Raw genomic sequence first — 17,252 nt, 5'->3', positions numbered from 1 at the left:
TCTGGCGGCCCGTAGGAGGGCCCGGTGCTGCCGTGAGCGCGGCGGCCGCGCAGGCGCAGGGGTGCCGGGGTGGGCGCGGATGGCGGCGGGGCCGCGGGATGCTGCGCTGGCTCGTGGCCGTGCTCAGCCACTCCTGCTTGGTCCCCAGGGGCGGCTCCATGTTCTACGCGGTGCGCAAGGGCCGGCGGGCCGGCGTCTACCGCACCTGGTGAGCGAGGGCCCTGGTGGAGCGGGGAGCCCGCCCGGCCCGGCCTCACCGCTGCCCGCTCTGTTGCAGGGCGGAGTGCCAGGAGCAGGTGAACAAGTTCCCCTCCGCTAGCTTCAAGAAGTTCGCCACCGAGAAGGACGCCTGGACGTTCGTGCGCGCCGGCCTCCCGGGGCCGCAGCAGCAGCAGCCTGAGGCGGCAGGTAGCGCGTCCCGCCGCCCGGCAGGGAGGAGGGGGAGGAGGGCGGGCGTCCCGCCGGGGACGCGGGGCAGGCGGCTCTGCCAGCGCTGCGACTGCTGCCGAAACGCGGGCACCAGCCCCGTTCATTCCTCGTCACTGGCCAATGCTGTGGCGATGGCCTCCGGACACGGCGATGGATGTGCCGGTGCAGTGAAAGTGTTTCTGTGGGTGTTTGGAGAGCGTTGCTTGGTCCGTATCTATGTTAAGGTGTAAGGGCCCTTGCATGTCTATTTCCTCTTCGGTTTGACTTAGGATGAAGAGTGGCTGGTGTATTCTATTTCTTTTCGATAATAGTTTGGTGGTGGGGGGGTGTCAGATAACGGACTAACTTACTAAGAACTGTTGTCTTTAGAAGCAGTCGTTTCAAATAAAATTTGATTTTGCTCAACTTCCTAACTTTTTTTTTTTTTTGAAGATTCATTTGGATCTCCAGCTGTAACACAAGAAAATGGTAGCAAGAGAGAGGAACCAGAATTAAATACCACGTGTTGCAGTACATGTAAAAGGCCATATGAACAGTCTGCCAATGAAGAGCAGATTGCAAAGCGTGTAAAACATGATGAAGTACAGTCAGTGTGCTCAATACCAAGAGTCAGTGAAGATAAGTTTTCATATATGGGTGAGGTCTTTGATCATTCCTTGAATTATTTTCATCTGTTTATTCTCTGTGACAAGCAACAAATGTAACTATCAGAAAACTTTTAGGGAGGTTTGTATATGGCAGCATTAGGCTTATTATTTCCTTTTGAAATGAAAACATGAACCATCATTTATTTGTTCACATTGTCCTTCAGTGTAATTTTGATTGGTTTTAACTGGTATGAATATATAGCTTAATCATATTGTTATAGATGTGATTTTATGTGTGTCTGGGCTACAGATTAGATGTAGCTTTGAAGTTTTGAAGAAGACATGAACTACAGTGAAAAGTGTGGGAGTTGGGGCAGAAGTTCTTGAGGCTGACTGGCTTGGCAGCAGTGAGGGTGTCAAGCTGTAGTGGGACTTGTGTTTTGCACTGCTCATTCACATGGCTTCTGTAGTTACCTTTTGGAAGGGCTCTCTGAGGAGGGAAGTTTTGGGGATTAATATACTGGCAAACATTTCTTTTATCTTAAATAGTGTTTTTGAAGAAGTGCTGATTTTGATAATTTTTTGTAGGTGACTTTGCAGTTGTTTATACAGATGGTTGTTGCACTAGTAATGGACGTAGCAGGGCATGTGCTGGAATAGGTGTCTACTGGGGACCAGGCCACCCTTTGTAAGTAACTCAATGGATTTTTTTTTTTTAAGTAATTAATATATTCTGTTTGGTTTTTATGTGATTTACAATACCAACCTCCTTTTAAATATGAAACTCTGTTGTTGAGACTCATAATGACAGTGTTGTGAAACTGAGTCAGGAGATATTGAGGGGAGCAGAGAAAGCAGCCTCTCTGGGAAAAGTCAACTGGAATTAATATTCTTGTTTTTATTTTTTTTAATGTGTAGCCATTATACATTATTCTGAATACTTGGGATAACTAATCTACTGTTTGTTCTTTGGACACAGAAATACTAGTGAAAGACTTCCTGGACGGCAGACTAATCAAAGAGCAGAAATCCATGTAAGTAGCAAATGTCCTGAAATGCTTCTCCATGTTGGACTGCAGCTGCCCTTTCATGCCTTTTTCAACTCTGGTTTCCTGAAACTAGTATGGAGCTCTAAGAGAAGTATGCAAAATATTCAGAGTTATGACTTCAAACAAATAGTTATCTTCAAGTTTTATTGGTCTTTATTGGCTTTGAACTAGGTAATTCACCTTGAGCATTTTCAGATGTCACCAAGCACAGCTATTTAAACAGCCTTACATTAGAAAGTCTTACTCTCAACTCTACTCTGTGTTTTTAATGTGTGTGCTTCAGACCTTAAAGTGAGGACTGCTGAGTATTGGTTGAGAGTCAGCTTCTCGTGATGGCAGGATCAAAGTACCATAATATTCAGATAAATATAAAAAACAGTTCTAGGCTCCTGACTAACTTCTGTTGAGAACAGCAGATTTAGTCTTCTCTTTTCATCTCCTCTTAATTATGGTATTGCTGTGTCCCACACTCCACATTTGGAGATGAACTGAAATGGGCAATTGATCTGCTTAAAAACTACAAAGTTCATTTTAGAGGTGATGTTGGTGTGCCAGTGGTAAGATTTGTTACAAGAGCTTTTCAGTTCTACATCCACATCCAGCCACTTCTCTTTGTATATTATTTCAGAGCACCAAAACCACCCCCCAACCTGTTAAGGCATCCAGACTGTTGGAACTGATATGAATTCTTCCTCCTCAAACTTTTGGAGAAAGTGCCTTGGTGTTGATAGCGGTTTTGATAGTTACAAAATGTGTCACAGAGCTACTCCTTCAGCACAGTGGTGAACATCAGAATGTTACAAGGTTTTGTTTGCTATTGAAACTTAAAATGTCTGCCTCTTTGCCTGAATCATAAAGGTGTCATCTGCAATACACATTTTTGGGATCCTCTACACTAAAACATGTTGATAACCATTGGTGGAGAGTTTACAGTAATATATGTAGTTCTGTGTTAGCATCAGGTACTTCGTTGGTATTTTAATTCCATGTGGTCAAAATCCTTTCTGAATTGTGGTTGTTTTGAAATGTTCTTAAGGCAGCCTGCAAAGCAATAGAGCAAGCCAAAAGTCAAAACATCAAGAAGTTAATAATCTACACTGATAGCAAGTTTACTATTAATGGTAAGTTAATAATTTTAATTTTCCTGATCCTTTAAGACACTGCATGCTTTTTCATTACATAAGACCCACAGAACATTCTGAGTCCTGGAGAGAGGAATGTAAGGAAGACAATGCATAACTTACCATGTATGACTGCTTGGTGGAAAACTTCAAAGTATCAGACATTGCCTGCTAACTGCATGAAATAGAATCAAAGTGTCTGTTATAGTAGATGCTGACAGAAGTAACACCAGGATTTGTGTCTTGAGGTGTTCAGTGTGACACAAAATCTAGAAAAAATGTCATTCATGTGTAGGTTGTTAAGGCTGTACTCAGGAAATTACTTGGAAGTTGATGTGGTAACCTGTAGGGTATTTGTTGTTTTGCATATATTGGAGAGGCTGTCTTTAACACACACACACCTGTGAAGTACATTACAGTTCTCTTGCTTCCAAGCTTTTAAGCTACACTGGAAGACTAGCCAGAGATATGTGCTCAGAGTATGCATTAAAAGACCTGGAAAACCTAATTTTATTCTCCATTAATACTATATGAAGCAGCCAGTAAGACTTAACTTCGGAAAAATAAACTTCCTGTTTCCTCAAGATCTTCAGATTTTGTTCCTGTGTTAATCTGGAACTGCATAAGTTTTTTGTTTTTTTTTTTTTTGTTTGGTTGGTTAGTTATTTTTTGGTTTTTTTTCTCAGTTTTACAAAGGCAGTACATGTTTGCTTGTTTCCAGATCACTTTGGAGATTTGATTTTGTGGGTTTTTTGAAATAACATTAAACAAAACCTTAGTGCAGCTCATGGTTGAAAATTAAATGTTGCTCTTTTTGTCTTAGTCTCTTTGGTTCCGCTTGCAGTTTCATTTTGCATTTTGGGTCACTGAGGTGTAAGTGCCGTTCTTGTTTAACCAAAGGTATTTTGTAGATGTGTCTAGGTGTTATTATTTAAAAATGCCAAAGAAGGAGGCTTGTAGTTAAGTACAAATGGATGTAATTCGGTTTTTAGGAGATTTTGCATGCAAGATTGGAGATTTCCTATTTGGTTCAGGTCATGAAAGCAGTAAGGATGTCTTACATTGTCCATACCAGCAAAGATATTAAAAAAAAAAAATCCTTACGTAAGGAGTAGTATAGAAAACTCCTTGGTGAGCAGTAGGCTTTGCTTACTGTATCATCAAGCAAATCCTTAGCTTCAGTTTATTGAAGTTTGAGATACTTTGTGTACAATGCGTATATAAGATGGTAGTCTTTTTAAATTAAATATCTATTTGGAAAAACAGATATTTAATTTAATGATTGGGTAATTCAGGTAATAATCAATCCTGAAAGACAGAATCACAGAACCAAGCAAGAATTATCTTTTGTCTCCATTGTTTTTGCCTGAGACTTTGTACAGAGATAATGTCTTGTTAAAAGGCTGTTGGCTCCATCTTGATCCTTGCTGGCTTCTTTAATAGAATTCTTATGGTGATACTCCCTTTGCACAGGTATTACGAGCTGGGTTGACAACTGGAAAACAAATGGCTGGAGAACAAGTTCAGGAGGAAGTGTAATAAATAAAGAAGATTTTGAAAGACTTGATAATCTAGCAAAAGACATAGAAATTCAGTGGGTAAGTTCTTTGTTTCTTATTCTTAATGACATTTTAAACATGTTTCTGGTAGAAACTTAAAAGTGTGATTATAACTAAGACTTTTGTAGAACACAGTATTGTACATCCTTAAGTAATTAACTGCAAATACAGAGGAGCTGTTTGTTGTATTTAAAGCAAATTAGCAACATAACCTAGATTATTAGAACCAGTATTTCATTTATTTAAATGAATATTTATATTTGTTTCCTGCCTCTTATTACTGCTTAGAAAATGCCTGCAATAATTATTTTTAGTTTGTTTGCTGTTAGTAGATGCAATTTCTACTGTATTTCCTGGACATCTAACCTTAGAATATAACTAGTTTTTGTGTCATAGCTGAATTTCTGTATTTGCTTTTCAGAACTCTTTAGGATGTTGATTTGTTGGAGTAACTCAATCACATGAGTGTCTTTAAAATGGGAGAACTAAGTGTGTGTAACCCCAAATAAACTAACTAGTTTTCTGTGCCTTAACTGTATTTCTTCTAAGCAAAATTGGTACGAGAAGGTCTTTAAAATAACAATTTTTTAATGGTTTTGCTCTCCAGTAAAGAAGTAAACCAACTTCTATACAGGTATTTCTGGTAAAATATATTTTTCTGTAACCTCTAATATCAGTGCTTAACACTTCAAGGAAATATATTCCTTTGCCTCTTAAATTTTAGCCTAATTATGGTATAAGACCACTGATTTGAGAAAATATGTGTACAGTTGAATTTGCAGCTGCTAATGACATGTTTACTCAGCTTCTGTCTTTACTCTGGAGAAAACAGGACCATGTAGATATTTAATGTGCAATTTTTTAATGGGAATTTATTGCAGGTATTCACGTTGCTCTGTGTTACAGAGTTGGTGGCTGCAGTTTACAGGCTGATTAGATTTTCTATAGCTACTCCTATATTCTGTTGAGGAGAAAGCGTAAAAATTTCAAGACCAACTAAATTCAGCTGTTCTTGGGAATATTTTACATAACTAAAAGGTACTCCTTTGTGCACACTTCTTAAACCTGAATCTCTTAGAAAAGGTGGGATGAATTTTGTTTCAGGAGGAGTGTATGTATACAGAGTCCTCCATGGGCTGCAGGCACATCTCTGCTCCACTGTGGCCCTCCTGGGCTGTAAGGGAGACAGGCTGACTGACCATGGTCTGCACCACAGGCTGCAGGGGAATCTCTGCTCAGGTGCTTGGAGCACCTTCTCCTTCAGCACTGACCTTGGTGTCTGCAGAACTGTTCCTTTCACATATTCTCACTCTTTTCTCTGGCTGTTGTGCAGCATTTTTACCATTTCTTAAACATGTTATCACAGAAGAGCCATCAGCTTTGCTGATGAGCTTAGCTGTGTCAAACTGTGAGTCCCTTTTGGAGCTGTCTGGATCTGGCTCTCTCTCATGTAGGGGCACTGCTTATGTCTTTTCACAGAATCCACATCTACAGCCCCCCATGGGGTGCCAAAACCTTGCCTAACGTCACTTCACACCCACTTCATGCTTATCCCCTCTCAGATCTTGTCAAATAGCAAGCTTGATTTTCTTCCTCACCTTCCTACTCCACCCTTAGTTCTGACAAGGATGGGCTTAGGGTATAAAGCTTTTTTTCAGTTACTGATTGATGGATGGACAATTAAGACATCTGAAAATTGAAAGGATCTTTTATTATCCTATGTATGTATCCTAAGTGAGTGCTGTAACTACCAAGGCTTTTAGTGGAATAGAGGACTTTAGCTTTTAGGGAAAGATCAACTCAGTTTAACCACTGAATGCTGGAAGGTGGGAATTTTGAATTGGAGCTGTTGTCTGCATTTCTTAAGGGATAGATTGGTTGGTCCTTATGCTTTTCACTAATTCCCATAAAGATTATAGTCACAGTTTGGCAAGAGTTTCTCTAGAAGAAGAGAGACAATGAAAATCTCTGGGAAGAAAACCTAAGGGCTAAGTATTAGGTGAAGACCTCTGAGGAGGTGCTCCTGTACTATCAATGACAGAGCACTGCTTTATCAAATTTCATGTATCTACTTGCTTCCATATCTAATGCTCCTATATTTTGTCCTGACAGATGCATGTTCCTGGTCATGCTGGCTTCCAAGGAAATGAAGAAGCTGATAGACTAGCAAGAGAAGGAGCTTGTAAAGAAAAGTGCTGATGGCCTGGGACTAGAGACTGTTGCACTGAGAGGAAAGGGCCTAATATGACAGCAACAACTTGAACTGCTGTAATTGTTTTGGAGTTGAACTTTGAGCTGTACTTCTTTCTGGCCTGAAGCACTAAATATAAACCAACTTCTGGGAAGGAAAACTCCACATTTTCTTCTATTGCATTTGTTTTACAATTGAGAATATTTAGTTGATGATACTGAGTATTTGCTTTTTCTCCATCTATTGGAAGGGCTGCGGTCAGTGTTTTTATCTGTCTCGTGTACTTACGAACTCACCTTAATGACAGGCTTCTGAAGAAGTAATTTTAAGTCAAAGTGTTCTGTATTTTCTTCTTAGTGAAATAAATTTTTTTTTTTTTGTGCAGAGGTATTTATTGCAGCCCAAAATAGGTGGGGCAGACTTTGGGGTTGGTTGATTTGGTAGGAGGTCACCTAACACAGATTTCATTGGTGTTCTCTGGCATTCTGGTACTGGCAATAACTGCTCCACAGATGGGCTTGTAACACTGACCTACAGTGCCAGCTGCAGCACCAGTAGCTTTCTTCTGTCAGGGTAGCATGAGCAAAGAAAAAGCCAGGTTACAAGAAAACAGTGAATTTTTACTGTTCTCTCTATGTGATTAATGTCCAAGCTCTTCATCTCTGGCTTCCTGTTTCCATTAAGTAGTTTTTTTAAATGCATACTGGTTATTGTTAGCATCGTTAGTTCCTCTTCAGTGTTGTCCTAAAGGTAGTAATTGGCATTTCATCTGAAATGGGACCAGAAGATAAGCTTCTCCATACCTTCCAGATCTCAAATATTTGACTTCATTTTTTCCAGTCAATTATGAGATTAATGGAATGGCTAATGTGCACTTGAATTGGAGAGTAATTACCAGTAATCAACATGGGTTTATTTTCTATGCAAGTGTACAGGAAAAGCAAGCAGGTTTATTGTCTGTGTCAACTTCTCTATATGGTACTTCTGTACCACTGAATAGTAGAGTTTAAGTTAGGAGTCACTGAAATGTTTTGGTATTTGTTAATTTCGATACAGAAGGTTAGAACTGAAGAAATTTGTTACTTAATAGTTCTCATGCATTATAATATCTTTCCCGAGGCAAAGTGTGAGGTTTTGCATATTTAATCACATGGCTAAAGGAGGAAACTGGCTATCCAGTAGTTAATAGGTCAGTGAAGATTTTTATTTTTTTCTCTCATCCAAAACTGCACATTGAAGCTCATCTAGGGGTAAAAGAGAGCACTGATTGGGCCCCCTCCGCTTCTTTGTATGTATGCACACAACTATCTATTTACTTTAGAAGTTTGGCTGCAAAGAAAAGACCGATCACCCCAATCAGATTTCTAGTAACTTGCCTATCTTACATATTATGCTAAACGAGTAAATCCTATTTACTGTATGGAAATCAGTTTTGGTTTTTTTTTGTTTTTTTTATTTAAGCAGGAGCTTTGGAAAACCTGTAAGATTGTGGTGGGTAAATCATAACAACTGTGTAATACTGAATTTAGGCCACTTGACTACCTGAGTCCAATAGGTAGATTATAATAGAAAATCTAATAGGACATATCAATTTCATATGAATGTTTATTCTTATTCTGGAAATTCAGGACAGAAGAAAGCCAAGAGGATGGCTACAGGATTAAGGCTGATTAAAGGATGGAAAACAAATGGTACTTCTCAAAAGGACTTAAAAGGGGCTTGAGGGCCTGCAGAGGATGGTGGATGTCAAAGGAATCTTATCAGAGAACTGCAGCTTTAGGAGAATATTGGCATTTAGCAGCCATGATATTCAGTGCTGGCTGTCCCAAAACACGTACATGTCCTCCATGTGCCTTAGCACAGCTTCTAGAGTGTCTGTTTGATAACCAGTAGTGCTTAAACATAAATATATTATATTATACATTAAATGGATCTGGTACCTTTTTATGAGAATTGATAGTAGTGCTTGAGACACCATGGTAAGTTAGAAACTCTTTTTACAAAGAAAAAATCGAAGGAGGGTTTGTTTCAGTTGTCTGGCCATTCTTATATTGTGCTTAGCTGGCTGTTGGTTTATTTGCCCTATAGGATCAGGTAGGCAACAGAAGTGTGGAGGCTGGAGGGGACACACCCCAGGGTGTTTTGCTTACTCCAGCTCGGGGAGAACGCTGAGGATGCCTCTTCATGGATGGAGACAACACAAGTTATTTGCACAGGCATGTCTTACCACTTTATTTTTTGCCTAATTTTTTTTTTTTTTTTTTTTTTTCATATTGTGGGGTTGCAATGCCAGCCTTTAAGCTTGAGATGTACCAGTTAAGTTCCGTCAGAGCATTACAGCGAGGGCCGACACGATGCAAACACCATGGCCGTTCACTCGGGTTACCCTGAGGCGCTGCGGTGAGAAGCCCCGAAGCCCGGCCTGTCTCTCGAGGACTTTCGGCTCTCAGCCTGAAGCTGTTCCCTCAAACGAAAGCCCCGCACCGCACCCTGTTCAGCGTGTTTGGAGCGGCCTATGGCGCCCCCGTAACGCTCTGCCGCGGGGCGGGCCCGTCCCGCTCGCTGCCGGGCCCTGGAGCCCCGGCGGGGCGGGACGCGCTGGCAGCCCGGCCCCGCGGACACTGTGGCGGCGGGATGGTGGAGGCCTGGTACATGGACGAGTCCCAGGAGGACCAGCGGGCTCCGCACCGGCAGCGGCCCAACCGCGCCGTCAGCCTGGAGCAGCTGCGCCGCCTCGGCGTGGTGTACCGCAGGGTACGGCGGGGGTGGTACCGCAGGGTACGGCGGGGAGCCGCGGGGCCGGGCTGAGCCGCGCGGGGAGCGCCGGGCCGGGCCGGGGGCCGGGTGCAGGAGCCCCGTGTCCTTGTGGCAGCTCCCCGTGCAGCGGCCGAGCCGCACCGGCACCTCGGGATTCCCACGAGTGCCCTGAGTTCCGCCTTTAGCAATGGCGTCCGAATGCTTTTTTTTTTTTCTCTCTGCCTATGCTTTTAGTTGGATGCTGATAACTATGAGACTGATCCATGCTTGAAGGAGATTCGGAGAGCAGAAAATTATTCTTGGATGGATATAGTGACCATACACAAAGACAAGCTTCCAAATTATGAGGAAAAGGTACGCGAAACTTGACTCTCAGTGCGGGTTTCCGCACTGGCCGGCGTGTGACACCTGCACAGCCCAGCGCGACATGGGGATGAGGCTTCCACATCTCAAATACATCCTGTACCGAAGTCCTGAACATTAAGAAAGAACCTTTGATATAATTTTAAAGATAGTAGAGGTCTTTTGCTTCTGTAGATTGCCCTCAAAGGTTTTGAGGATCATTTCCATCACTGTCATTTCATAACTAAGATTCCTACCAGCAGAGTTCTGCCAATGCTGACCTGTTCTCAGAGAGCCTCTCTGAGATGAAGGCAAGTAGCTGCCAGCTGGGCCTGGGCTTTGAAGTCTTTGACATCCAAATGGCTGCTTGCATAATGCCTCTTTTTTAAGTGAGTGTTAACTACATGGAATTGGAGGGATACATTCTTTGTACAAGTAGATTTTTTTACCTTGGGGAGCTCATATCTTGACAATTTCATAGCAGCTCAACACTGTTCAGATGAGCCTCCTAGAAGGAGCTTTCTCATCCTAACCTCCAAGTGCTGCTGGCTTGCTGCTCTGACTTGAAAACAGCAACCCAATGACACTTTCATATTTTTATTAAATTTCCATTTACCAGTTTGTTTTAAGCCCATTGTGTTCTAGTGGTTTTGTTTTGGTGAGAAGGTGAATTAGGTAGTAACTCATTAGGAAGGTGGCCTAGATAGGATCTATCTGACAGAAAGATGGGCCATTCTTTACAAGACATAGGGACTTTTGCTCATCCTGCTGTGCTGGATCACTTCTGGCTCAAGGACATCTGCAGAAGTGTGGCTAAACATCATTCAGACCTGAGCAGCTGGTGATGGTACCTGGCACTGCACTGCTCACTGTGCACTAAACCTCTCAGGTCTCTGTTAATTGAATTTTAAAATGTGTTTTGTATTCTGTGAATGTACAAAGAATTTGCCATTCCAGAAAAAAGAGAATGTTGCTGCCACTGTCTTGGACAAGAGAGCCTGGAGCTGGGTCTGTGTGTAGGCAGGCATGACACACTGTTTACATCAGATTGCTGTAGATGGGCCGTGTTTGGCAGTAACTGCATTTTCACAGGCAGTGGTAGTACCCTGTGCAGCTAATTCAGCTCTACATAAGTGTAAAAGAGGGGGGATAGTCTGTGGCTTTGTTTTGGTGCTGTGTGTTGGGGGGGAAAAAAGCACAAAATGATTGAACTGAGCAAGCGCAAGGACCAAATCCTGCAGTGGGAAGTTTTACCCATCTCTCTTTCAGATGGCTTGTAAGCATTACTGTTATTCAGAGAATGGTTACGTACAGCTAGAGCTCCTTCTTGTCAGAGGAGTTCCTGCCCTCCAAAGGAAATGTAGAAGCCTGCTTAGATATGTCCGGAGACGGGCTGGCTGGCTGGCTTGGCTATCTTTCCCATGTTGGTCTCCTCTGTTAGTTAAAACACAGTTACCCTTTGAAAGCCTTTCTCAGCTTCTCTGTGTTTCTACCAGATTTCTTTGCAGCTTTCCCATGTTCAGTAGTTTTCCAAAATATTTGCTATTCCTAGATAAAAACATTTTATGAAGAACATTTACACCTCGATGATGAAATTCGCTACATCTTGGAGGGATCTGGCTATTTTGATGTTCGAGACAAGGATGACAAATGGATTCGGATTTCCATGGAAAAAGGAGACATGATCACCCTCCCTGCTGGCATATATCACCGATTTACACTGGATGAGAACGTATGTTGTTGTAGATTACTGTAAATTTTGATGACAAATCCATGTGAATATATATCACATTATAACTACATGCCCTGAGACTTGCAGTTCATTAGTAAAACATATTAAATATGAAGGAGGAGAATGAAAAATAATAAATGATTCACAGCATCTGAAGCTTTCATCTCCAGGTCACAAATTCAGCTTCTCCTATTCAGCTGTAACTGTAAGTCATTGCCACATGATATCTTTGGCATATTCAGCCTTGGGCTGTTCCTCTCACAATTGTCCCAGCTGTTGGTTGAGGTGGATGATGTAGATGGGTCATTCTGTATTGCCTTGTTGTGTATTTTTGTGGGGATAGAAGAGCATGTCTGTGTCCAGCAGTGACATTTTTCACAAGCGTGAAACTCACCTTTGGGGAAACAAGGAGCCACTACTTGCAACTACTGTATGCTAAGCTGCATGCTGGCTTCACAGGTGGTGACCTTTGGAAAGATACTTTTGTCAGTGGGAGTCTGAGATTGGCACTTACAGTCCTGGTCTGTGTTTCTCTTCTTGTGGGCTTTTACAGATGTGTTTATAACATCAGCATTACCCCTGCAAAATGGGGAAACATGCTGTCTCCTGTGAAGTTGCATCTCTGGTGAAGGGAATGGTTTTGTTTTGAATCAGCTGTCCAGATAGCAGTGTTTATACATGTGAAAAATGGAGCTGCTGCTATGGTGAAAAACACAACTTTTCCCATCTGCATCTTGAGATCACAGTGAATATTTACTATTCTCAGGCTTTTTCTTTACATAGACAAAATGTTAGAGGTTATGGTTGAGTCTCCAAGAAGGTCTTAAGTGTTTGTTCACTTCAGGAGCTTTAGTCCAGAAGAGCCATCTTCAAAGAAAAATCCTTAGGTGCTTCTAGACCCTGGCATTTTGCAGCTAAGTTCTTTTGGTACCTAACTTTATTCTTACCATTGCTGAACTGGATGTAAGATAATCATCTATCTATGTTTTATAGAACAGGTAGGGTCTAAATCTATAGTATAGTGGACAGAAGAGGAGAGTTCCCCATAACCCCATACTTCTGCAGGATGTAAAATCCCATTTTCTGCTGCCACAGTTGTACCTTGTGTCAGGCATACTTTTGGTTAGCTGGTGTTAGAGGCTGTTGCTTTTCCTTTTGGAATCTGGAGACTTTTCACTTCCTGTAAGCTGTATTTTTTTGGGTAGTTCATGCACTTCCCATTCAGTTTTTGTGGCTGTGTCGCTTCTGGTGTTCCCCAAAAGCATTATGTAAACATCTTGGGTACTTGGGTTGCTGCTGTTTAAGTAAGGAAATAGGATTTAAATGCTGCACTGCTGAGTATTGTGGATCCAGTGCAAAGGTTTGCATAAGACAGGATGATTTTGGTTTCTTTGAAATGGAGAGAAGTACTGCTTCTGCCTGAACTGAAGGCACTGATCATGACACAGTGTATCACTGCATAGGTGCCTGAGTCTTCCACTGCAGGTGCTGAGAGCAGGAATAGCAGTATAGTGCTATAATCTTCTGGAATGTGTGAAGCTTTCAGTCCGTCATGAAATAGTTTCAAAAATTTCTGCCGAAGCGCAAGTGAAACCTTAAATTTGGAATGAAGATCCTCCAAAAGGAGCTCTTAAATGATTTGTCACTTCTTGTTCTTTGGCAGAACTACGTGAAGGCAATGAGGCTGTTTGTTGGAGAACCCGTCTGGACTGCGTACAACAGGCCGGCTGATGATTTTCCTGCTCGGAAACAGTACATGAAGTTTTTGGCTGAAGAAGAACATAATGGTGTCTGAGACCTGACAGGTGGAACATCCCAAAGCCCCGTCAGGATAAATGTGCCTTGTTGCTTTTCACTGATTAAACTTGTATTTACATAAGAAATTGGAATCACAGAATCATAGAAAAATTTAGATTGAAAGGTCATTTGGAGGTCATTTAGTCCAACCCTGTGAATTACTGTGCCAGTTTTAAAGTTAGACCAAGTTGCTCAAGACCCTGCAGTTTGGAAACCTCTGGTGGTAGAGGTCCCACAGCCTCTCTGGGTGCTGGCTCCAGCACTTAGCTTCTCCCATGGCCAAGCATTTGCTCTTCATGGCCAACTCCCTGGTTGCAGTTTGCAGTTGTCTATTGCCCTTTCACTGCATGTCTGAGGAGAGTCTGGCTCTGTTTCCTTCACAGTCCCTGCTCTAGTAGTTGGGTCTCCTCTGAGCCTTCTCTTCTCCAGGCTGCAGAGACCAGTGCCCTTGGCTAGGCTCCCTTCTGTTTTGCCCTAGTTCTGGTAAACAGGGATGTTACTTGTAACCACCTGATAGTTAGTTAAGTTTGAACCACAGACACTTTTGAGCCCAATGGACCTGAGGTTCTTTATCTATCCAGTAGTTTGTGTCCTCAGTCAGGCTACAAGGCTGCTGTGGGACACACTAGTGAAAACCTTGCTGGAGTCAAGGTGAATGGCACCTATGGTGTCCCCTCTGCTACAGAGCCATTGCCCCTGGCAGTCAGCATCAAGCAGAATGTGCTCTTGGTGAATTGGCATTGACTGTTTGCTCCCCATCACCTGGTATTTCTTGTGCCTGGAACACCTTCCATAATGGCTTATTCTGTAACATTCCTGGGGACTGAAGTGGGGCTGAGCAGCCTGCAGTTCCCCAGATCTTCTTTTGTGCCTTTTTAAAGGTGGCAGTATTATTTGCCTTTTTCTGCTCAAAAATGTTTTCCTGATCTCTGTGACCTTTCAAAGATGCCAGCAGCCTTGCAATGGCATTAGCTACTTGCATTTACAGTTGCGCAGGAATCCATTTTCTAACCTTTTTTTCCTTGGTATTTCTGGCAGGTAAAATTGTGAGAGGTGGGCTACATTAATATTCATTTTGCTCAGAATCCATGCTAATGAACTATGTAGGATTCTGGTTTTAATTAAAGAAAAGAAACCCTCCTTCATTCTTGTCTAAAAATGTTCATAAGATGAATTTGCATAATCGGCATTTTAGTATGCAGCTTTCCAAGTTCTACCCTGGTACATAAAGCTGTGGTTTTCTCAGTAAAATGTAGCAAATTTGTTCTTGTAAGTTATTAATAAAATTACTTTGATCTAGGTATGTTGATTTTTTTATTGGTTTGGGTTTTTTTATTCTTCGTGCTGACATTTAGGACCCATTGAACAGCAGTGTTACTGTAATTATTAATCAGCTTTTATTCCTTGTGCTGGCATTGATTTGTTCTGTAACATGGGACAAATGACTCACTGTGCCTCAGTTTCTGGAGCTGTGAGAGGGAGAAGAGTAGGCTTAGGCACACTAGGCTGGTTTTCAGTAAATACCTTGTGCTTCCACAGGACATGGAGCTCCCCAGCAGTGGGCACTGGAGCGTTTTACTCTTCTCAGTGGTGAATTATGTCAGCTGGGTAGATGTACTGCTTGCTTCAGCTCTCAGTGGATGATGAGCTGACTGCAGCCTGTGTGCTGATTTCAGCCAGATATAATACATGCTCCTGCCTCGAAGTCTCTTAAATAAACAACTCTAGAAGGAGGTTGAAATGGCCCTACCTGGGTCTTCGTAATGTAGCAGATGATGGATAATTGAACTTTCCCACTGTTCTTTCCCATGAATGGGTACACAGTCCTTCTTTAGTAGGTAACAGTGTTTTTCTCACTTTATAGCAGCATTACTGTTAACCATTTCTAGGTATTTTATTTCTTTAAATGTTTCTGAGAGTGAAGTTGCATAGGACTTAAAAAATCAGTGTTAGGAGCAAGTAGGAAGTTTAGCTACAGTCAGACACACATGGGGGAGGCTGTGCTGTGACATGTGCCTTACTGGCTCAGGGATTTGTGTGCCACTTGTCTGAAGGGAGCACTTGAATGTCCTCTTGTACAGCACACTGGGGCTTCCTGCTCCCAGAACAAACTTTGGGGATTTTTCAAGGTGCAGGAATAAATTACAGTTATTGCCTACAGCAGATTTTATTCCTTTGATTTATATGCCACAGAAAATTGGGTTTCTGAATGTAAAGTAAAACTACTGCTTTCTCCTGGTGCTGGTATCAGTCCCTGGTATCCCATCGAATTCATTCCCCCTTCTAAGCTTTTGTTTCCTTTTTTTTAATCAGAAGCCAAGGTGAGACTGTTCATTCCTCCTATGGGCCTTTCTGTTTTGACCTCTCTCTGCAAAAGGAGAGGTGGGGCAGCAGTACGGGCCCTCAGGAACCCCCACTTACAGAGCAGCCAGCCCTAGCAGGCTGGGGGAGTGGCCAGAAAGAGAGAATGCATTCTCCTCGGGAGAGATTTACAGTTAGGAGCAGTGATGAGGGATGGACAGTAAAGCGCCTGCCCGCAGCAATTGCTTTCAGCAGCTCGCTGACGTAGGATGTGACCTGGGGAGCAGGACTGAGCCACCTTGTTTTGTTGCCTCTCTGGAGGAATATATACACCCAGTACAGCTCCCATCTCCTGGCTGTCAAAATAACACACGATCACCCCACTGGAGATCGTTCATCATTTTCATAGCACAATGCATTCTGCTGCTGAGAGGTGTCAGGGGCTGTGGGGGTCTGACTGTCAACACTTTGGAGTCCATGCCCTTTAGTGCTATAGGTGTCTTTGAAAGGGTGAAAGCTTTGCACTCTGAAAGTGGTTTTTGTCAGCCAGAAAAAAAGCAATTTGGGGCCAGTATAAAGATTCCACTGCTGCAAAGAGGTTATGTGGGAAATTATAGTGGGAGGGAACAGCTGGGCAGAAAAAAATGTTAATAGAAAACATTCTAGAAAGCAGAGAGATGGGAAGGAGAATATGCCATTCCTTCAGATGAAAAATGCAGTTTATTTTCATCATGGGTTTTGTGTCTTTTTCTTTCTTCCCTCTGTTCCCCCCCCACCCCCCGAAAAAAAAAGTGCAAAGTGAAATTGATTTTTGGTGCAAAAACATGGTTGTTTTACCACAGCTAGTGGAAAATCCTGGTATATTGATGTAGTATGAAAATTCATGGAAGTAGTTCCAGCAACATCATATTGGCAGCATTAACTCAGGCAAATATTTCAGCTCCTCCAGGATTAGAGTTAAAAAAAATAGGATAAATGGTACTGAACTGAGATGTTTAAAGATAGCATTTTTTGGTACTTATGTATTGAACTGAGATGTTTAAAGATAGCATTTTTTGGTACTTATGCATTATTCTCTGCTTTAATCCAAACTTTCCCAAAGTGGCATATACCCCATTTTCTCATGAACATCTCAAGAAAACTTTTCTGAAGGGGACTCAGCGTAAACTGTGGATGGACAGTGTTGTATTGTGTTTTTATATCTCTGTAACAGTTCTGTAATGGTTTGCCCCTTCACCCCCATTTTCTCCCAATGGTTCCACCCTGAGCTTTCCTGCCTTTCCCTCAATGCCAATCTCCCTGAAAATGCTCAGTCATTCCCCTGTCCCAGCCCTGGCACCCTGTCCATCACTCGGCTCCCCATCCCACTCTCCCAGAATCTTCCACC

The 17,252-nt window shown here is 42.3% G+C and overlaps 2 protein-coding genes across 2 annotated transcripts; both read left to right on the top strand.

The window, feature by feature from the left end:
• Positions 1-40: 40 nt before the first annotated feature.
• On the top strand, positions 41-7,315 carry RNASEH1 (ribonuclease H1). Its single transcript, XM_053937001.1, has 8 exons — positions 41-208; positions 278-408; positions 862-1,065; positions 1,605-1,704; positions 1,996-2,050; positions 3,102-3,186; positions 4,660-4,784; positions 6,858-7,315. The coding sequence occupies exons 1-8, from the start codon at positions 99-101 to the stop codon at positions 6,942-6,944; spliced, it is 897 nt and encodes a 298-aa protein (XP_053792976.1). The 5' UTR covers positions 41-98; the 3' UTR covers positions 6,945-7,315.
• Positions 7,316-9,165: 1,850 nt separating this feature from the next.
• On the top strand, positions 9,166-14,863 carry ADI1 (acireductone dioxygenase 1). The gene is made up of 4 exons (XM_053937003.1): positions 9,166-9,690; positions 9,928-10,047; positions 11,588-11,767; positions 13,431-14,863. Exons 1-4 carry the CDS (start codon positions 9,571-9,573, stop codon positions 13,560-13,562), a joined length of 552 nt encoding a protein of 183 aa, XP_053792978.1. The 5' UTR covers positions 9,166-9,570; the 3' UTR covers positions 13,563-14,863.
• The last annotated feature ends 2,389 nt before the right edge of the window (positions 14,864-17,252 follow it).

This window comes from Vidua chalybeata, chromosome 3 (genome assembly GCF_026979565.1).
Source record: "Vidua chalybeata isolate OUT-0048 chromosome 3, bVidCha1 merged haplotype, whole genome shotgun sequence".
Classification (NCBI taxonomy): Eukaryota; Metazoa; Chordata; class Aves; order Passeriformes; family Viduidae; genus Vidua; species Vidua chalybeata.
This window is presented reverse-complemented; position numbering and strand designations above follow the sequence as displayed.